The sequence below is a fragment of the Girardinichthys multiradiatus genome, chromosome X (genome assembly GCF_021462225.1).
Source record: "Girardinichthys multiradiatus isolate DD_20200921_A chromosome X, DD_fGirMul_XY1, whole genome shotgun sequence".
In the NCBI taxonomy this organism is placed as follows: domain Eukaryota; kingdom Metazoa; phylum Chordata; class Actinopteri; order Cyprinodontiformes; family Goodeidae; genus Girardinichthys; species Girardinichthys multiradiatus.
Genome location: NC_061817.1, coordinates 12,993,368 through 13,016,214, shown reverse-complemented (window position 1 = coordinate 13,016,214; position 22,847 = coordinate 12,993,368). Strand labels below are relative to the sequence as shown.

The window sequence follows — 22,847 nt, the reverse complement described above, 5'->3', positions numbered from 1 at the left end:
TTACTCCTCGCGGGACCCGGAAAGGCCAAGCCCGACCGAGAGACGCGAGGCCATCTCCCAGTTGGCCCACCACCTGCAGGGGGAACCGTGAGGGACCGGTGCAAAGAGGATTGGGCGGCGGACGAAGGTAGAGACCTCAGCGGCACAATCCCCGGATGCTTAGGCTGGCTCTAGGGACGTGGAATGTCACCTCGCTGGGGGGGAAGGAGCCTGAGCTTGTGCGGGAGGTCAAGAGATATCGACTAGAAATAGTCGGGCTCGTCTCCACGCACAGCGTGGGCTCTGGAACCCCCCTTAAGAGGGGCTGGACTCTTTTCTACTCTGGAGTGGCCCACGGGGAGAGGCGGCGGGCTGGTGTGGGTTTGCTTGTTGCCCCCCAGCTCAGCCGTCTCACGTTGTTGTTTACTCCAATGGATGAGAGGGTCGCATCCCTGCGCCTTTGGGTTGGAGACAGGTCTCTTACTGTCATTTCGGCCTACGAGCCGAGCAGTAGTGCAGAGTACTCGGCCATATTGGGGTCCCTGTCGGGGGTGCTGGATAGTGCCCCTCCCGGGGACTTCATTATTCTGTTGGGGGACTTCAACGCCCATGTGGGAAATGACAGTGACACCTGGAGAGGCGCGATCGGGAGGAATGGCCTCCCTGTTCTGAATCCGAGTGGTGTTTTGTTATTGGACCTCTGTGCTAGTCACGGATTGTCCATAATGAACACCATGTTCAAACATAAGGATGTCCATCAGTGCACCTGGCACCAGGACACCCTAGGCAGGAGGTCAATGAGCAACTTTGTGGTCGTATCATCCGACCTTCGGCCACATGTTTTGGACACTCAGGTGAAGAAAGGGGGTGAGCTGTCCACTGATCACCACCTGGTGGTGAGTTGAATCCGCTGGAGGAGGAGAAAGCCGGACAGATTTGGCAGGCCCAAGCACATAGTGAGGGTCTGCTGGGAACGTCTGGCGGAGCCCTCGGCCAGGGATGTATTCAACTCCCACCTCCGGGAGAGCTTTGAAAAGATTCCGGGGGATGTTGGAGACATAGAGTCCGAGTGGACCATGTTCTCCGCATCTATTGTCGATGCTGCTGCCCGTATTTGCAGCCGTAAGGTCTGCGGTGCCTGTCGCGGCTGCAATCTCAGAACCCGGTGGTGGACACCGGCAGTAAGGGACGCTGTCAAGCTGAAGAAGGAGTCCTATCGGCTGTGGTTGGCTTGTGGGACTCCTGAGGCGGCTGACGGGTACCGTGAGGCCAAGCGTGCTGCAGCCCGGGCTGTGGCAGAGTCAAAAACTCAGGCCTGGGAGTTCGGTGAGGCCATGGAGAAGGACTACCGGTTGGCCTCAAAGCAATTCTGGCAAACCGTCCGGCGCCTCAGGAGGGGGAAGCAGTGCTTCGCCAACACTGTTTACAGTGGGGGTGGGATACTGCTGACCTCGACTGGGGACATTATCGGGCGGTGGAAAGAGTACTTTGAGGATCTCCTCAATCATGCCATCACGCATTCCTTGGTGGAAACAGAGGCTGGGGACTCGGGGTTGGACTCTTTCATCACCCAGGCTGAAGTCACCGAGGTGGTTAAAAAGCTCCGCGGTGGCAGGGCTTCGGGGGTGGGTGAGATCCGCCCTGAGTACCTAAAATCTTTGGATGTTGTGGGGCTGTCATAGTTGACACGTCTCTTCAACATTGCGTGGCGGTCGGGGACAGTGCCTCTGGACTGGCAGACCGGGGTGGTGGTCCCCCTTTATAAGAAGCGTGACCGTAGGGTGTGTTCCAACTACAGGGGGATCACACTCCTTAGCCTCCCTGGTAAGGCCTACGCCAGGGTATTGGAGAGGAGAGTCCGGCCGATAGTCGAACCTCGGCTTCAGGAGGAGCAGTGTGGTTTTCGTCCCGGCCATGGAACACTGGACCAGCTCTATACCCTCTACAGGGTACTTGAGGGTTCATGGGAGTTTGCCCAACTGGTCCACATGTGTTTTGTGGACCTGGAGAAGACATTTGACTGTGTCCCTCGTGATGCCCTGTGGGGGGTGCTCCAGGAGTATGGAATCGGGGGCCCTTTATTAGGGGCCATCCCCTAATAAGCGGAGCAGGAGTTTGGTCTGCATTGCCAGCACTAAGTCGGACCTGTTCCCGGTGCATGTTGGACTCCGGCAGGGCTGCCCTTTGTCACCGGTCCTGTTCATAATGTTTATGGACAGGATTTCTAGACGCAGCCAAGGGCCGGAGGGGGTGTGGTTTGGGGACCAGTGGACTTCATCTCTTCTTTTTGCAAATGACGTGGTCCTGCTGGCCCCCTCTAGCCAAGACCTACAGCATGCGCTGGGGCGGCTCGCAGCTGAGTGTGAAGCGGCTGGGATGAAGATCAGCTCCTCCTCCATGGTTCTCGACTGGAAAATGGTGGCTTGTCCTCTTCAGGTTGGAGGGGAGTTCCTGCCTCAAGTGGAGGAGTTCAAGTATCTCGTGGTCTTGTTCACGAGTGAAGGAAGAATGGAGCGGGAGATTGACAGATGGATCAGTGCGGCTGCTGCAGTAATGGGGGCACTGTGCCGGTCCGTTGTGGTGAAGAGAGAGCTGAGCCGAAAAGCGAAGCTCTCGATTTACCGGTCGGTCTACGTTCCTACCCTCACCTATGGCCATGAACTTTGGGTCATGACTGAAAGAACGAGATCCCGGATACAAGCGGCTGAAATGAGTTTCCTCCATAGGGTGGCCGGGCACTCCCTTAGAGATAGGGTGAGGAGCTCGGCCATCCGGGAGGGGCTCGGAGGCATCTATACCAGATGCCTCCTGGACGCCTTCCTCGGGAGGTGTTCCAGGCACGTCCCACCGGGAGGAGGCCCAGGGGACGACCCAGGACACGCTGGAGGGACTATGTCTCTCAGCTGGCCTGGGAATGCCTTGGGCTCCCCCCGGAGGAGCTGGAGGAGGTGTCTGGGGAGAGGGACGTCTGGGTGTCTCTGCTGAGTCTGCTGCCCCCGCGACCCGGTCCGGATAAGCGGAAGACAACGAGTACGAGTACGATGCCTGAATAAAATACATTGGAGCCAATTGCTTTCAGAAGTCATGAAATGAGTAAAACTAGTCCAACTGTATAACTTAATATGTTAGAGAACATTGAACAAACAGCATCATGAAGACAGATGGGTCAGGGAGACAGTTGTGGAGAAGCTGAAAGCAGGTTTAGGTTATAAAACAATATCACAAGCTCTGAGCATCTCAAAGACAAATGCAAACCTAAATATGCTAGTTCATCTAAACTGAACATTGTAACTCTGGAGGAGCTATAGAGATCCATACCTCAGGGGGAAGAATCTGTCTACAAGGCAACTGTTAGTTGTACCCACCACAAATCTAACCTTCTTAGAAGATTGGTAAAACAAAAGCCATAACTAGAAGACAGGCATAAGACGTCCGATTTAAGGTTTGCCACAAGCCATGCAGGGGACACAGCAAACATGAGCTCTGGTCAGATCAGACCCAAAAGTGAACATTTTAATGTAAAACATTAAACCCTGAGCACACCACCGTAAAACATTTATGGTGGCAGCATCATTTTGTGGGGATGCTTTGCAGAGTTAATGGGAAGATGGATGGAGCTAAATGCAAGCTAATCCAGGAAGAAAAGTTGTTAGAGGATAGGGTGGAGGTTCACCTTCGAGAAGGACAACTGGAGTATGCCATACTCATGTGTTAGAATGGCCCAGTCAAAGTCCAGGACTAAATTCAATTAGAAATCTGTGGCAGAGATTAGAACAATTATGATCAGATGCTTTGTGACTGAGCTTGAGCTATTTTGCAAAGAACAGTGGGAAACATTTTAGTCTCCAGAGCTTCAAGACACTTACTACATACCCATCCCCTACATAACCATTATTTGTGTCAGTCTATCAAATTAAATCCCTATGGAAAACATTGAAGTTTGTGGTGGTAGAAGGACAAAATATAAAAAGGTTTAAGGGCTATGAATATTTCTGCAAGGCTTTTTGTTGCAGAGCTGCCAAAACAACCAGATTGGTATAAATGGGGTTTGCGGCTTTGAATGCCTATACATCTAAAACCTAAATACAAGAAATTTGTCAAATTTCATAAACATAAATTGTGGTACACATTTTTAGTTTTTAGTAACCCAAATACATACCTTCTACTCCTCTGTTGGGTTCATCACCAAACACTGGCAACTCAGGAGACTCTGGAGCATATGTTGGTTCCAAAAGTGCCGGACTGGGAACCCCTGAGACCACGCTGCCGCTGCTGCTTCCCCCATTCAGTCGGACCAGCCAGTGGTCAGAGGTGGAAGAGCTGGTGGAACCTAAAAACACACCAAAATTTGTTTTTTGTTGCATATTCCACATTTTTGTAGCGTAACCAATTACTGAAATCACAGCTATTTCCCCTGAAAAAACAAACTGATTAATTGCGAAGATGGACAAACCAGTGACTGAGGAACTAGCAGACCAGGGGGGGATGGTGCTTCTTTTCTGATAGAAGAGAATGTAGGCTCCACGCGTGCATACCTCGGCCTCTGGGATTGGCTCAACAGTGCTGTCGTCATAGCTGTACCACTGACCATCAACTGAGTTTCGACAAAAGGCTGCAATTAAGAAAATAGGAAAGCGATACATGCGATATGTAATGAACAAATAAGAGGCCAGTAAAATGAAGAGTCAGGGCTTAACTTCATATCAGTGAAGGAAGGAATACAGACCTGTATAATGGCCGCCATGCATTCCCCCATGGTGGTTGCAGACTGCGTAGAGATCATACAGGAAGTCAGGAGGAGCAAGGTCAGGTCGCCTGCAGTTTTTCCAGCCTGGCTGAAGAGGGGCCTGGTGGGGGCCATTGTTGCGGTTCACCATGTGAGGTGTCATGTCCAGTCCAGCCAGGGGAAAATGAACGAACGTGGTGAGCTTGTTTCTCCGCTCGCCCACCTGCCTGAAGCGCTTCAGGTGGAGGATGAGGATGTCCGGCAGGGTCCACAGACTCATCTTCACCATGCCCTGCTGCAGCTGCTTACAATAGGGGCACTTCCAGGCGTCATCTGGGGCGAGCTGGTCATAGAAAAGGTATGAAAGGATTAAAAGAGAGAAGAAAATCACTTTGTTAGAGGTGGTAATGCTTCAGAATGCTTAGCAAAAATTTTGATTCCCATTGAATGTTTTTCACGTCATGTTACATACACAAAATCAAATCTATTTTAAGACAAACTAGCGCATAATTGTGAAGTGGAAGGAAAATAATACACTTGGTTTTACACATTTTGTACGAAGAAAAATCTAAAACATTACGGTTTACCCTTCTATTCAGCCCTGTAGAATCAAAACTTAGCAGAACCATCTTTTGCTTTGTACATCTAGTGACTGAAAATTTTGTCTATTCAGTCAAATTGGACAGAAATTTTTATGTTTTGCCACAGATTCACAAGTCCCTTTTAACAAATGAATATGATTGGATCTCAAAGGCGAACCTCTGCCTCAGTCTGAAGTATTTTGCAGCCTCTAACCGTTTTTCTTCCTGAATTGCACCTCATCTAGCTCTTCCCATCTTCCCATCAGCTCTGACCAACTTCCCTGTTGCTGCAGGAGAAAATAATCCCCATAGCATGATGCTGCCACCACCGTATTCAGGGTAGTGTACAGGGTTAGTTTTCTGCCACACTGTTTTGCATATAGAAATGTCTGTGTTGTTCCCTACATGGCTTGTAGCAAACTGCAAATAGGACTTTTTTTTTTTTAGCTTTCTTTAAACAATGGTTTCTTCTTGACCCAGTTCAATTAAGGTTACATTTGTGGAATGCACAAATAATAACTGTCTCATGGACAGATTTTCCCACCTGAGCTTTGGATCTCTGCAGCTACTCCAGAGTTACTGTGGCTGCTTCTTTGATTAATGCTATTCTTGCCTGGTTTGTTTGTTTTGGTGTCCTGACAGGTTTGCAGGTGTGGTAAAACAGTGCTCCTTGAGCTTTACAAATCTCCACTACTTTACTCAACAGAACAGCTGCAACTATACTGAGAATAGGTTACACATAAGTGGAGTCCTTTTGCTAATTGGGTGATTTTTGCTGCTAATTTAATGCATTGAATGTTAGCAGTACCGGAGCACAGGGAACTGACAGACAAATACACACCATGCTTTTCAAATTTGCAAACAAAATTTTGAAAAGCATGTATCCTTTTTTTCCCACCTCACCATTATGCGGTGCTTTGAGTTTATCTATTGTATAAAGGTCCAAAGAAAATGCATTGACATTAGTGGTTGCAAGATGACAAAATATGAAAAACTCACAGTGGTATAGACATTTTTACTAAGCTCTGGAAGTAGAGTAGAAATTATGAATTATGAAAACATCTGTCTTTTGTGGGTTTTATTTCTAGAATAAAAGATTGTGTAGAATTGTGATAGCACACTTATCTAAAAACATAAGTGTGCTTCTGTTCCAGGTAAGTGTTTAAGATATAATTATGCCATACCTGTTCCTCTTTGGTGTAGAGCTGGAAGCACTCATCCAAGGTGCAGCTGAACTGTTGGACGTGGTGCTGCTGCAGATTTCGTACGCTGTCTGCATCCTTCACCACTTCCTCGTGGATGTTACCGAACAGGCTGGTGCCCCGGAGACAAAAAAGTTACAGAAATCATACAAACCAATGCAACAAGAAATTATAGAGGGACAATGTAAAGCTAAAACACTGACCAATCTTTGACTCTGTGCTCCCACTCAACGATGAGCTTCACATGAGGAGGTCCTCCAGAACCGCAGAGCTTCAGAGCCCTTCAAGACAAACAAAATAATTCAGATGCAGGGGAATCCTTACCGCAAAAGGATTCCTAATTATTATTCCCAAGATGCAATACTCTGATAAATCTACAGAAATTCCAATGAAAGATCACATCACTACATTTAATGAATTCACTCGAGTACATGATCTGCCAATCAGAGGTTTAACTACACTCATCACACCAATTAATGTCATATTCATTTAGGGCTTTTAATGACAACTAGAACTGTTCAATGGATTTTAAAACCACATGTTGGAATTAGTTTCTCTCCAGTCCACACATTTCAAAATGTTACAGCCTTTGTTAATAGAGAAACCACCTGCAGCTACATGGGACTCTCCTATGAATTATGAACATAAGCAGACAGTGTTTTAGTTAGGAACCAAAAATATTCCCATCTTTAAACTCTCAGTGTCACAGATGAAGAACTCTGTCTGTACTGGCTAACTTCAGAATCCACTTTCCACGATGTGAAATATGACGCCGCAACTCCCACATTGCCCAAAAGTCAGCTTTTGATTGGCTGATCAGCCCTGGCTGCAAGCGTGCATTTTAGAACTGAAATAAGAAGTAGGAAAGAGATTATTGGACCAAGACGACATCTTAGAAAACCGGCAAATTCAAATGGAACCCTGTGAACTCTGCCAAGAAGGGTGGTCAAATATCCAACCAGGATTATGCCAGAAGCTTGTTTAAGACTATAAAAAGCATCTAGTTGAAGTCTAACATTGCTAGTGGCATTTAACTGATTATTAGTGCGAATGCATGTTTTTACAGGGTTGGGGCCAGTAAGTATGCATAATTTTGACAAAGTGTGAGTGTGTTAAAAAAAAGCAATAACAATACAAAAACAAAACAAAACAATAAATTCCCTTTTGTGTACTCAATTCGTGTTTTTCAAAGTTTATTGAATTGTTTATTTGATAATTACTCCATCCTGAAAAGAAAAAGTTCAAAAGAATCATTAGGAGCCCTAAATTAACTAGATTTTTGCCTATGATGGATGTAAACTGGTGACAGTCACCGTAGTTGTTTCAGCTTTCTAACCACTAGGTGTCAGCAATGTTGCAGTTCTGTTTTCTGGACCATCATACCTTGACATAAAGACATAAAATGAATTTGAACTATAATAATAATAAAAAATATAGATTAACTCCTAACACCACTGTCCTCCTCAAGATGGTTCTTTCACCTTCATTACCAGTGAACTCAATGTGTGTGCCTATATTATGTTATGGGCCATATGTCAGTGACATTCCTTCTATTTCAGGTCCGGATTGAATGCCGGGACTCAACCTGTCAGACGTCAATGCCGTTGAGCTGAGGCCAGGTGGAAAAAGGACAAACTGCAGATGTCATTTCAGACACTTTTTATGCTCCACAGACTACTTGTACTGGAACCTCTCTTGCTGCTTATAAAGACAATTAAGGCTCTTATCACACATTCTGCTCATGACCCTTCAGTCTTTGCTCTCTGCTCTGCAGTTTTTGATCTGTTAGAGCCTGTGGCTGTCTTCTCTACTAAAGATTGTTGGTCATTTAAAGCCTGGTTCCCCAAATGATGCTGTTCTTCCTTGACTTTTTAAAGAATTCTTCTCCACTTTAGGGCCGAATGCTCTTAGTATTGTAAACATCAGTCTGTCTCAGGCGTTATCTCCAAATACTTTTAACATGCAGTTATCCAATCTCTAAAAAACGGCTCCAGATACCACAGTCTTAAAATGTCTTTCCTTTCTTACATTTTTAAAAAAGGTGGTCTATTTTTATTTAATCATCATCATCATGATCAACAACAACTTTATTTTTAAGTGCTTTAACATCAGCCACAGCTGAAACAGAGTGCTGAACATCAAATAAAATAACAAAGGTAAGCACACAACAATGTAAATAACTTAAAAATTAAATACAAACTTAGTAAAAACCAAACAATAAAACAAATAAAATCAACACCTATAAAATCTGAGTAAAATCAAGTCCCAGTTGGGTTGAAGGTCAATAATATACGTTTTTAAATGAGTTTTAAAAATGGACACTGAAGATGCCTGTCGGATGTGCAAAGGTAAAGCATTCCATAACCTAGGGGCCCCAAAACAATTTATAGCCTATTTGGAGAAGAAGAATATTGTTAGAGGTTTTCTAATCTGGATTTAAAGATGTATGAAGAACTGAATCAGATTTCTTAAAGGTTTTTAAACAGTATACTGTATCTTTAGCTACCAACTCTGGTGGCTGTTATTGTACTCTTAGATTTAACAGCTGCGTTTTCACACAGTGGATCACTATATTTGAATCTCTCGTTTGGGGCAGTGGGTGGGCATTAGGGACACAGCATGGTCCTGCCCCCTTCTAACCTCTCTCTCTCTCTCTATTGATCACCTGTGTGCAGCCTCATGTTTTTTTTAGACCAGCTGATCAGCTGCTCCTCAGACTAAGCAGAAGCTTAGTGCCTTTCCAGTTTTATCTCCTAAGATGTGGAATTAACTACCACAGCAAATTAGACAGGTCTTGGCTCTGTCTTAAAACTCATCTTTAGCTCTGACTTTTGACACCATACTACTTCTATTTTTCCTGTTTTATCTTTTTTATTTTCTTATATTGAATCCTAGTCTAAGCAAAAGACTCAATTTAATGGATATAAAAATGCAGTGAAATTTGGGCTAAAAAAACAAACTGATTACAGAGTCACTACTCGATTTTAGGGAAAGCATTTAGGTTAAGGGAATCACAATGGCATTGCAGCAAATGTAAATAATACATGATGGTACTTTCCATTCAGAGTGAAGACACTAGTGTTATGTGTTGCAACAGCTGTTTAATAATTGGGAAAGAAAGCAGGAGAGCATGAGACAAGCGTCTGAAAGCACTGAAATATGCAATCATAGCTGGTCAGTGAAGGAAGCAATCTCAGGAAAGCTGACTATCAGCGCACCTGTCGATGTAAAACCTTAAATCATCCTCAAATGAAAATCTGACACCTTAGCCTGTGCTGTAATAACCAAGATACGCAGTAAACATTACTCACTAAATTCTAAGTAAGCCTGGTCAACAGATCCTAAAGAAAATGGCAAGGTTCTGCAACTCTTGTTATTGGAGCTTTTCTTGTTTTTTTTGTTCAGCAAGGATCCAATGAACTCAGACTATATCGGTGTCTATAGCATAAAAAGCCTCCAATAAGAAAATAAAAATGAGTACATGCACAGATAAACACTGTAAAACCCTTTCTACTTTACAGAAGTAGAAAAGTCAGTGGATGAAGAAATTCAATTTAACTTATCCAATGGGGATTATGAGTCTCCTTTTAAAATATTTTGGTGATTCTATGACTCGCTGACAGCCAGTTCAAGCCAAACCCTCCTTCATGCATCACAGACTGCCAGGATAGACTCCAGCTTCTTGCAACCCCAAAAAGAATTAGGAAGGGATGGAAAATAGATAAATAGATGGACGTCATAGTAATAAATTGGAGCATGTCTCCACCAGATTTGATCATCCAGAGATGGAAAATTTTGATCATTCCTTGCAAATTACCTTATCAGAAGGATAGAGAACAGCTGTAAACATCATATTTCAAGCCTTTTCACAGATTCTCAATTGGACTTAGGTCTGGACTTTGATTGGTCCGTTCTAACACAACAATAAGCTTTGATAAAAGCCACTCTATTGCAACTCTGGCTGTACAGGTCCTTCTCAAAATATTAGCATATTGTGATAAAGTTCATTATTTTCCATAATGTCATGATGAAAATTTAACATTCATATATTTTAGATTCATTGCACACTAACTGAAATATTTCAGGTCTTTTATTGTCTTAATATGGATGATTTTGGCATACAGCTCATGAAAACCCAAAATTCCTATCTCACAAAATTAGCATATTATTAAAAGGTTCTCTAAACGAGCTATGAACCTAATCATCTGAAATCTTCATCTCCATAAATCTTTTCAGCAGATGGAAGCATGAAGTGCTCCAAAATCTCCTGATAGCTAGCTGCATTGACCCTGCCCTTGATAAAACACAGTGGACCAACACCAGCAGCTGACACGGCACCCCAGATCATCACTGACTGTGGGTACTTGACACTGGACTTCTGGCATTTTGGCATTTCCTTCTCCCCAGTCTTCCTCCAGACTCTGGCACCTTGATTTCCGAATGACATGCAGAATTTGCTTTCATCCAAAAAAAGTACTTTGGACCACTGAGCAACAGTCCAGTGCTGCTTCTCTGTAGCCCATGTCAGGCGCTTCTGCTGCTGTTTCTGGTTCAAAAGTGGCTTGACCTGGGGAATGCGGCACCTGTAGCCCATTTCCTGCACACACCTGTGCACGGTGGCTCTGGATGTTTCTACTCCAGACTCAGTCCACTGCTTCCGCAGGTCCCCCAAGGTCTGGAATTGGCCCTTCTCCACAATCTTCCTCAGGGTCCGGTCACCTCTTCTCGTTGTGCAGCGTTTTCTGCCACACTTTTTCCTTCCCACAGACTTCCCACTGAGGTGCCTTGATACAGCACTCTGGGAACAGCCTATTCGTTCAGAAATGTCTTTCTGTGTCTTACCCTCTTGCTTGAGGGTGTCAATAGTGGCCTTCTGGACAGCAGTCAGGTCGGCAGTCTTACCCATGATTGGGGTTTTGAGTGATGAACCAGGCTGGGAGTTTTAAAGGCCTCAGGAATCTTTTGCAGGTGTTTAGAGTTAACTCGTTGATTCAGATGATTAGGTTCATAGCTCGTTTAGAGACCCTTTTAATGATATGCTAATTTTGTGAGATAGGAATTTTGGGTTTTCATGAGCTGTTTGCCAAAATCATCCGTATTAAGACAATAAAAGACCTGAAATATTTCAGTTAGTGTGCAATGAATCTAAAATATATGAATGTTAAATTTTCATCATGACATTATGGAAAATAATGAACTTTATCACAATATGCTAATATTTTGAGAAGGACCTGTAAGTTCCCATCAGTTCAGACCAGTTTCAATGTCCCTACTGAAGAAAAGCACCCCCACAGCATGATAGTGCCTCCACCATGTTGGCTGTGTCCTGCACATAGCTTGTGGCAAACTGCAAACTTTACTTCTTTTGGCTTTCTTCTTGCCACTTTTATTGTCCGATGAGCTAACCCCTCCCTCCTACTTCCCCATGTCTAAAGGGATTGCTCAATCCAGCTCTCCATCCAACGGGTCCGGACTTCCCTAAACCTGAAAGGTCTTACTAAGCAGGTTTACTGAAAGTTCTGTTTAAGCTGGTGTCGGGAAATGACTCGCCTAGCCTCTGACAGCCTTCATACAAAAGTCTTGCCCTTCTTCAACTGGTGGTCTGGACGACTGAGTAGCCTCTCGCAGTCATCCACACCTTCGACAGTCACTTTTGTTCACGGCTGCTCATTCCCTAATTTACAACTGGCTCTTGGTATATGGGCTAGGTTAATTTTAGTGGCTCAGCACGAGCCCCAAGGGCGATGTTTTAACGAACTTGGCTAAGGCAACCTATAAAAACCTCCTAAAATATCTTAGAACCAGCCAACAAGACTTTTTACCACAAATGAAAAACCAACAATACAGTGACTCAAATTATTGAATGTCCACGATTTAACTAGAATTTTATATGCTTTCTTTAATTAGTAACGCTTTTGCAGGGGTCAGTAACAGCTTAAATTTGGCAACACAAACTAATTTCAATAATAGAATGAATCAATCAATTCAACCTGTCTTTTCCTGATGCTGAAACTAGTGAGTTTGGAGAGACTTTGAAGACGGAGGCTCATCCATGCACCTGATGGAGAAGATTCGTCTGGTAACAACGAGTGATTTCTTGAAGGGAATACAACTTAATCTTCAGTTTTCTTCCTTTAAGTGGCAGGCACTGATGCTCCAGACTTTGATGGTTAAACAGGATCTTTGTTGTTATATGTCTCCGAAGACAGTAGTTTCCAGAGGCTGAAGAGTTGAAGGAAACCCGGAGACATAAATGAAGTTGATTCAGGACTTCCAGAAGCCTGAAACTTGGAGCAATCAGTTGTTCACCGATCAAGTTCACTTCTGTTGTCTGGATAAAAAGGCTTTAGATGAAATCAGATTATTAATTTTGAGGCACAGTCCTTTCTGGGCCCACAGGTTGATCCTCTTTTTAATGCAGTCGATCAGTGGGGCTGTGTCTCTGTTCCTTTTCCATCCAAGCTTATTTTCTCCGTCCGATCTTGTTCGCTGGTCTTCTGCGAGGAAACAACCCCGTTCCCTCCTTCAGCATTGCTTTTATGGTGCTTGATGCTTTCACCAGCCAGCCCCTTATTAGGCTTCTTAGTTATTGCGGAACCTTTTCAGCTCAGCTTCTTGATTATTGCTCAATACTTTAGTCATGGTCACTGTGACCTACTGATTCTGTTTCTCAGCCTTGGAGATGCCCATAAATAGCCACGCTGGTCTGTAGTCGCATCCTCCCTTCCTCCCGTTTGCCTTGAAAAGGTTCGCTGTCAGCATGCAGCTGGCTCTCGTCACTCCAAGTCATCCTCCAGTTCTTTCCCTAATCTGCTCAGTTTTAAACTTTACACAGTATTACACATTTCATTCTTTAGCTTTCAGCATTTACTTTAAAACACAGTTGCAAAACCATCACTTCATTCTTTTTATTCATGCTTTACAAATGATTAATGTTATATTTCTCTCATATATAGCTGATTGAGAATGTCAAACCTTAATGTTTTTCCTCTAATTCTCAGTTCCTAACCACATTTTAATCATACATCTTTTAACTTGTTAATCAAAGACTGCTAATTTTACTCAATACATGTGAAAGAATGTAAAATCATCATACATCATTGGATACTTGTTGTTTATACTTCTGCAAAAGATAAGACAGATAACATGTGGCAGATAATACGTGGCTCCACACAGGCCTCTCCAGTCTCTCAGCTCCAGAATATGAGAACATGCTTGTTTCACTCCTCACTGCTTCAACTGTGTGTTTTACTAATTATTGCATGGATTACACATAAGGATATAAGGATATTTATTGTAACTTTTATGGAGTTAACTGTGAGCAGTTACTAAATGTTGCATGGATTACATGGAAAGATCTCACCTTAATTTGACACCACTTAAAAAAAACCCCGCCACATTTATAGAGTTCACAACTAATAGTTGTCCTCTGAACAGATTCTTCCAACTGAGAGTTGATCTCTGCAGCTCCTCCAGAGTTAGCATAGGTCTGCCGGCTGATTCTGATTGATTGTTTCCTTGCCTGGAGCCAGTTTAGATGGACAGCCTTGTCTTGGGAGCTTTGCATTTAAGCCATGATCTTTCCAGTTTCAGGTGATGGATTAAACCTTTATGTTTATACTACTAGTGAGTTGTGGCAGCAGTGATCCAGCAGTGATCCAGGGAATGGCGTGTGCAACACGTGATGCATTACGCATTTGACATACGAATTTTATAGAGGGTAATACTATAGTAAAAGATCAAGGTAAAGCAAAACAGTATCAGTTGTTTTGTACTCTCTCTGATCACATTATTTGGGTTTCCTTAGGGACAGAGTCTATTTCTGAGGCATTAGAGCTCCGGCACTGTCATTACACAAGTTTCTAGGATACTGTGCACAACAAATTTGCATTTCAAAAGATTTTGAAAGCACAAGCTTCCATCAGCACCATTCAGTGGGTGAATTAACTCTTCTTAGACACTCAAATGGAAGTTCTTTCGAGACGTCGCCAAAATCAGCAAATCACTTTTGCCACTGAAAGCCATTGAATTTGCATTTGTGAAGAATGATGGCATGCCCTTATAAGTTAGATGATGCTGCAACATATTTCACATTTAGATTAAAGAGACAAACACTCAAAGTAGATTTGTAACTTTTTTAAATGTAAAGACAGACTGTCAAATTAGATAGGAGCCAATTCTAATTGCACTTTAGACTGATTATATAATATGTCATTAGTTTAAAATATTTGGTCATTTCATTGCATGAAATAATAAACAATCTAATAATCAGTCAGTTAATAAAGAATGTGGCTGACCGTCTTGAGTCAGCTAAAATGAGATTTCTACTCTGTTTGCATCTGTAGACAAGTTTAAATTGGCTGCTAAAACATAATTATTACAAGAAGCTTTATCTAAGTATAACTTAAAGGCTTTGTGAGAAAGTCTTTATTCACTGGAATTTAAAAACCCATTCCACTTTTTCTTGATGATCCTCTCAAGGATTGTCAGTGTGGATTGGAACTGATCATGAGCACCTGCCTAATAATGTGTTGGTTTTGCCCTGACCCGTTAAAGCATGGACTCTCGTAGAACGGGTGCTGTGGTATTTGGAACCAAGATGTTCTGAGACTTAGATCCTTTACGTCTCAGAAGTTGTGAAGTGGACCTTCTATGGATCAGACTTGTGTGTCCAGGATGTCCCACTGGCGCTTAGTTGGTTTGGGATTTGGGGGAATATGGAGGCCAAATCAACACCTGAAACTCATTGTTGGACTCCTCAACTCATCCCTGAACCATATTTAAGCCATATCTGGTGTGAGCAGGTTGTATTATCCTGCTGATACAGACCATAATTATCAAGGAATTTGGTTTAATGAAAGGGTGTGCATTGTCTGAAACAACGCCAAGGAAAGTGCTGTGTATCAAGGTAACAACTGGTGCATGGCAGAACACAACAATGTATGGCAGAACCTAAGCTTTCCCAGAATATTGCATCACACTGTATCCCCCCACCCCCCAAACATTCCTATTCACTACACCTGTCAGTGGTCATAATATCATGATGGTTCAGTCTATATTTTCTACATCTGCTCTACTTGGGAAAGGCGAACGTTAGAACAAAAAGACATGCATCATAAGTTCCAAGCAAAGAGTCATTTGCTTAGACTTTGTATTGACAAACACTACACTACACTACACTACACTACACTACACTAGAAGGAGTTCTCCTTTGTTTCCAGATGACGTCAGCAGGTTTGTTAGACAAACTGCTGGGTTTTGCTAATTTTCTTTCTCTGATTCTTGACCTTCTTTCTTGGTTTTGACTGAACAAACACAGGAAGAGTGGTGATAAAACACTATGCATCTTTCAGCATGGGTAGAAAATGTTTAAGACAATGCTTAAAATGTCCTTTAATGCATAGCTAAGAAATTCATTGCACTTTCTATACAATAAAAGGTTTAATAGCTTAAAAACAAGCAAATTATGTTTCTATTCATTTAAAGCACCCTGTGCACACTATGTAGTGGACAGAAAAGTAAAGGAAAGTGAAGATTACAAGACTACACCACAACAATTTATCTCTTGTGGAAACTTGTAAAGGTATCAGGGGATTGAGGACATGTTACTGCATGGATTCAGCAGGAAGTGTAATCAACACCCAACAATTTAGAGCTGATAATTGAATGTTGCTCAGATCTGCTCGGGAAGCTCAGGAGCATGTCTGGACTGTGTGTGTCAGTCATCTAGCTCTAGCACCATGACGTTTCAAGTATTTTCACACCCTCACCTGTCAACGGCGGGGTGATAGAGGGGTCGCCCATCCTGAGGTGACAAGTAGTTGTAAAACGTAGACCCTCCCACCACACGGATGTTGAAAAGCACTCTGATATTCTGAAAGAACAGTACAAAGACACTGTCAACACACCAGAAGCTTTGTTTTTCTGCTTTTTATAGCAACACCGTAGCATCTGTCAGATTAAGTCAACCACATGCACCTAGCCAGTACAATGACTTAGACATTGTGTGATCTAGATGAATTAAACAGTCTTGGAGGTAGAGGTCAAATATACTTTAGTCAAAGTCCTGTAAATGTTGGTACTCTATACTGATACTGAACTTATCATTTGTCTGGAGCATTCATATCCTCTCAGGGTAAAAAAAATTTTTGGTATTCGAACATTTCATGCATTAAATCAGGAAATAAGTAAATAATTGCAAATCTGCTGATTTTGTGAGCCTTAGATGTTCCTGTCAGAACCAATCAGGCGATGTAAGAAAGGGGTCTGAGAAGATCTCAACGTACTAAAACATCACAATACCTCTTGTCAATCTGAAGTCTGTCTTGTGATGCGCTATTCAGGCTGTCAGCATGACTTCATCTGGTGAAGTAATTAGGCCCCAGATATAATGATAAGTACTTTTCATTGTTTGAGACTATTATTTGGAAGTAAGATAGGAAGTATTTCTAATAGGGCTCAATTGTTTTGATGGACTCAGCTAAGCTAGTAAAGCCTTCTTGTCAGATTGGCTGATAACACTAGGTTCCAAAAGCAATAAAAACCTCTCCACCACTCTTTAATTAGTTTGTGTTGCAAACAAAGATATGGAAGATTTCACTGCAATGTGAAAACACCAAAACTTTCTAACCGTTATCCGCTAACGATGCTAAAGCTGACATCTGATTCATAGCTTCCTATCGGTGAATCCTCCTGGCTAACACCTGGTTCAGGGTTCTGCAAGCTTTACAGCCCAAAGCGCCATTTATGCCCTCAGTCCAGCGAAATAAAACTTCTTGGTTAGTTTTAAACATCTACTAAAGAAAATGTATTGTCATTTTTGAAGAACCACTATTTTATTTTCTATGTTTCCATTTTAAAACAAAAAGGGAACATTAAACTTTCACAAAAAGAGGATGGATACATTTTCTTCTAAGGGATGTTTATATTTGTGGAAAAGTGTGTAAAAACAGCACAAAGTTTCTAATCTAATGATAAGAAAAATAAATTTAGAAAATATTACAGGTACCCTTAGTGCCATTCTGTTGTTGAAATACATTGCAACTATTCCATAAAACTAATAAACTGCTAAAACCTGCATCTATTATTATGATGATTTTTAAAAACATTAAATGGTTCTTTATCATTTTTAACCAAAGTTATAAAGAGCCACTGTGGAAGGTCCAAAGCGCCATTTGGGGCTTCGGACCCGCAGGTTGCAGACCCCTGACCCAGTCAGACAGGTCTGTGTTAGTTGATATGACCCATGTAGAAAAATTCAAACTGAAAAAATGTTGATTTCCGTGGAATACAATGCTGTAGTAGAAAATATTAAACGTCTACACCTTGAGAAGACTGAAAGCCAAAATTAAGCTGATGAAGCTGTATCAATTTGCCTTATCAGCTGTAAGGTAAGGTAAGTTTATTATATAGCGCTTTTGAGTAACGAGACAGTCAAAGCACTGTACATACAATTGAAAATAAACACAGATACAGACACAGAAAAACAAATCAAATGATACTACAATCCTAAGAAATCTAAAAATCTATGAATCCTTCTGAGAAATCTAATAGTCTCATCATTCCACTGAATTCTAACTAGGGAAGCTGAGTCACTGGTACAAAACAGCTTTAATCCACATTTTCAGGTGCTAATAATATATTGCTTTTACTGGTACTGAAGTTGAACTAAGTAATAACAGTCCATTATAGTCTAATTAAGAAAGCTGGGTCATTGGCGTAAGAGCAGCTAAAATTAAAATTACTAATAATATTTGGTTTTCGCTGGTAATTCTTATGATAAAACTAAAAATCAATGAAAAATTAATGAAATACTAGTAATAATTGGTTTTTGCTGGTAATCTTTCTGAGAAATCTGAAAATCTATGAAAAGTAATGAAATCACATATTTAGGTAAAGTAAGATAGGAGGGGGAAAACAAATTATATTTCAGACTCTATTCTTAGCAGAACAGAGTCTGAAATAGTACAAAAAACCTCAGCAGGGGTAAGCAACACACACATAAGTAAAGATTTAGCAAGGGTACAGTGGAATCTTGAGGGTGCGAATATATAAAAGTCTGAGTGTGTTTGCAAGAATTACACTGTCAACACTGACAGAAGCGCCATTGTCCTTGAGAAGAGAGCTGGAAGTTTTATCAATCGGCCGCATAGTCCTATCAGCACACAGCTGGTAGGGGAGTGCTGGGGAAGAGCGTCGTGTTTATATAACATCCAGGAGATATTTTGTCGATAGCCAGTTAGCAGAAGTTGCCAAGGCCACATTGGGGCGCCAGATTTAGAAAAACAATAAATGTTGTGGTTCAGGCAGTTGTGAATTTCCGACCACCTGAAGAGTTTTACTGGTATGTCTCAATTGCGAATCCAAATAGCCAAATTTCTGGTACTTTCTGCAGATCTCGAGTGTACAACTTCTCCAAGCTTATATCCTTTAACCTCTGAGTCCAACCGCTGCGTCCAGCTTGCGATTCTGCTCTCTTGACATATCAGTCTGAGTTCTGAGAGCTCTAAAGATCACTGTGCCTCATCAGTCTGCTTAAAGTCTGTCAACACTGGAATAAATGTTTAGATTTGGCAAGAAGCTGTTATTTGTTCAGTGGCATCAAAGATTGTAAATTTCTGTGCTTTTCCAGTTCTTGTAGTTGTTTGGAAATTATTCCGGAAGATTCCTGGTGGATTGATACAGCTGGCAGCCTTCACCAATGTAATTTTGTGTTGGAAAATGGAGATTGTTCAACTGAGAGAGCAGCAACAACTCAACAGCAGTCTCCTGCAAATCTGTAGGCAGTTTTAGGGTTAGATTAAATGTTTTGAAATTACGTTCTGAGGTTCTGTGCAGTAACTATCTGTAGTAATTTTCTTATCTGTAGTGGAAGTATGTCAGATCCCTGAACTAGGTAGAAATTAAGGTCCTTGTATAGGTGGATGAATAACAGCTTGTCAGATGAGCATTGTGTTTAAGCTAATTTTAGTTGCTTAGAACAACTCAAAATGTAAATCTTTAAATCAGAGGTAGACAACGCCATGTTATTGGATATTAACAGGCGACAATTTTACAACTCAATGCTATTAGGTTTGTTGCTGTTTTCTTTAGCCAAACAATAGCTGTGTGCAGCCTGCCTATGGTGATTCACCAGTCTGCTCTATCTCCACCAACAACTGTGTAAACTTTTGGATTTTTTTTTGTGGCACTAGTCTTTATTTTCAAGTTTTTCTGAAAGTGAGCTGACAGAAAATGGGGTGGAGAGAGAGGGGGTAGAAATGATGCAAAGGTCAATGGGACTCGAACACGTGACAACTGCATTGAGGACTAAGGTCTCGGTACATGGGTACCACCCCATCCACCCCTGTGCCACCGCCGCCAACAAGTGCTTAGCACTTGTTGGCCCTTTTGCCTTCACTCTGCAGTCCAGCTCACCCCAAACCATCTCGATTGGGTTCAGGTCCGGAGACTGTGGAGGCCAGGTCATCTGGCGCAGCACCCCATCACTCTCCTTCTTGGTCAAATAGCCCTTACACAGCCTGGAGGTGTGTTTGGGGTCATTGTCCTGTTGAAAAATAAATGATGGTCCAACTAAACGCAAACCAGATGGAATAACATGCCGCTGCAAGATGCTGTGGTAGCCATGCTGGTTCAGTATGCCTTCAATTTTGAATAAATCCCCAACAGTATCACCAGCAAAGCAACCCAACATCATCACACCTCCTCCTCCATGCTTCACAGTGGGAACCAGGCATGTAGAGTCCATCCGTTCACCTCTTCTGTGCCGCACAAAGACACGGTGGTTGGAACCAAAGATCTCAAACTTGGACTCATCAGACCAAAGCACAGATTTCCACTGGTCTAATGTCCATTCCTTGTGTTCTTTAGCCCAAACAAGTCTCTTCTGCTTGTTGCCTGTCCTCAGCAGTGGTTTCCTAGCAGCTATTTTACCATGAAGGCCTGATTCACACAGTCTCCTCTTAACAGTTGTTCTAGAGATGTATCTGCTGCTAGAACTCTGTGTGGCATTGACCTGTTCTCTAATCTGAGCTGCTGTTAACCTGTGATTTCTGAGGCTGGTGACTCAGATGAACTTATCGTCCGCAGCAGAGGTGACTCTTGGTCTTCCTTTCCTGGGGCGGTCCTCATGTGAGCCACTTTCTTTGTAGCGCTTGATGGTTTTTGCGACTGCACTTGGGGACACTTTCAAAGTTCTCCCAATTGTTCGGACTGACTGACCTTCATTTCTTAAAGTAATGATGGCCATTCGTTTTTCTTTACTTAGCTGCTTTTTTCTTGCCATAATACAAATTCTAACAGGACTATCAGCTGTGTACTGTATCCACCTCCTGCACAACACAACTGATGGTCCCAACCCCATTTATAAGGCTTGAAATCCCACTTATTAAACCTGACAGGGCACACCTGTGAAGTGAAAACCATTTCAGGTGACTACCTCTTGAAGCTCATCAACAGGATGCCAAGAGTGTGCGGAGCAGTAATCAAAGCAAAAGGTGGCTACTTTGAAGAACCTAGAATATAAGACATATTTTCATTTGTTTTTTGTTCAGTATATAATTCCACATGTGTTAATTCATAGTTTTCATGCCTTCAGTGTGAAGCTACAATATTCATAGTCATGAAAATAAAGAAAATTCTTTGAATGAGGTGTGTCCACACTTTTGGTGTGTGCTGTACCTCAAGACAATCAGTGTTCTCTCTCAAAATCCCTTCAATTTGATTGAAAAATATGAGCTGGAAAGAAAATGAAAACACAAATAAGGTGCTAATATCTCTCCTCTCCCCTGAGGCACAAAGATATTACTCTGGGATCTGCATAGACTGTAGGGATAAAGGAATGCTTTGCAAAAATTAAATTGATTTCCTCTTGTTCTGCTAAGATCTGCTGTGGATCCGCCAGCTGGGATCAGCCACCCGACCTGTGTGAAAAACTGCAGACCAGCAGGATGTTTGTGATGACAACCACCATAGTACGACATTTCTGGAAAATATTGAAATCCTCAACACAAGAAGCAACCTGGAAAGTACAATTCTGAAAGGAAAATCGGAAGATTATTGTCAAACATATGCAATCCATAGAGCTGCTTAAACATTACTGCCGTTCAGGTCTTATTGTAGCTCTTCTAACATATAAATACATCTAAATATACATGTATATGTGTAAGGGGAGTTCAGATTACCAAAATAATTATAAACTAAATGCCAGAATAATGAGAAAGATAATTTGTTAGCATTTCTATTAACATTTGTCATATTCACAAGTTTACTTTCATTTCCTTATTATTTGCTGGGACTGGCTTTTAAACTGCATGAGAAGTCAAATGTGATGGGTTTTCTTCAAAAAGCCTCTCCCAGTAGCTTGATGGAGTATTACCCCTAACAGAACAGGTAAAACTAAGCCATATGTGTAGGCCGCCCTGCTCGCACACACCTCACAGAATTTCGATGGGATGGAGATTGGGGCTTTAATGTCAACTACAAAACATGGACAAACACCTACATAATTTTACCCATCTCATACTTCACAGTTGGGATGGTGTTCTCAAGCTCACAAGCACCCCCCTTTCCTATAAATGTTATGAGGGCCATTATAGTCAAGCACTTGCCTATAACCTCAAACCCTACAAAAATTAAGATCTTTCTAAATTAGTGTATTTGCAAACTGTAATTAGCCTTTGGAGTAATGGCTTCTTCCTCACTGTGTGGTCTTTCAGCCCATATGGGTACAGGACTCGTTTAACTGTAGACAATGTCACTCTTTTTCCAGCTTCAGCCAGCCTTTTTACAATGTCTTTTGATTTTTGATCTGAGGTTGTTACCAACATCTTCCATCAAACCGTGTTCTATTCTGGGAGACAAAACCCGTCTTCTTCCTGAACAGTATGATGTTCGAACACTTTAATGGTGTATAGACTTGCATATCAATGTTCAAGCAGACGAATGTTACACCTTCAAGGCAAGCTTTAGTGCTCAGTTATAGTCTACAGTTCTCTTCCTGATCTCTTGGTTGATTGCCTTTGATTTTCCATGAAGTCACAAACTGAAACAGCGTCTTCAGGTGATTTAAAATACATATACTCATGCAAGAAAACCCCCAAACAATTACCTCCCAAAAAGCTAACATTATCCTAACTAACAAACTGATTAATCCTGCCAGCCCAGATGCTACAAATTTGAACATAAACCGGTCTGAAATAAATGACTCATCAAACATGGAAAGTGGAAACAAAAACATCTACAGATCCAACCCACAAACAGAAAAATCTACATATTGTAATTTATCTTTACCTGCTTTCTTTATTTTCCTATAAGGTGGAATAATGGAGATAAATATTAATATAAGCCAACACAAGTGTA

At 42.0% G+C, this 22,847-nt stretch overlaps 1 protein-coding gene across 4 annotated transcripts in view; it reads right to left on the bottom strand.

Moving 5' to 3' along the window:
* The window catches only part of LOC124862757 (ubiquitin carboxyl-terminal hydrolase 43-like), a 113,198-nt gene that overhangs the window by 3,067 nt on the left and 87,284 nt on the right, over positions 1–22,847 (bottom strand). For all 4 annotated transcript variants that reach the window (XM_047356865.1, XM_047356866.1, XM_047356867.1 and 1 more), the window contains 6 exons: positions 16,259–16,362; positions 6,692–6,769; positions 6,471–6,600; positions 4,706–5,048; positions 4,433–4,591; positions 4,139–4,309 (listed from right to left, as the gene is read on the bottom strand). In XM_047356865.1, the coding sequence (XP_047212821.1) occupies positions 4,139–4,309; positions 4,433–4,591; positions 4,706–5,048; positions 6,471–6,600; positions 6,692–6,769; positions 16,259–16,362 (985 nt within the window). The remainder of the gene's footprint in view (positions 1–4,138; positions 4,310–4,432; positions 4,592–4,705; positions 5,049–6,470; positions 6,601–6,691; positions 6,770–16,258; positions 16,363–22,847) is intronic.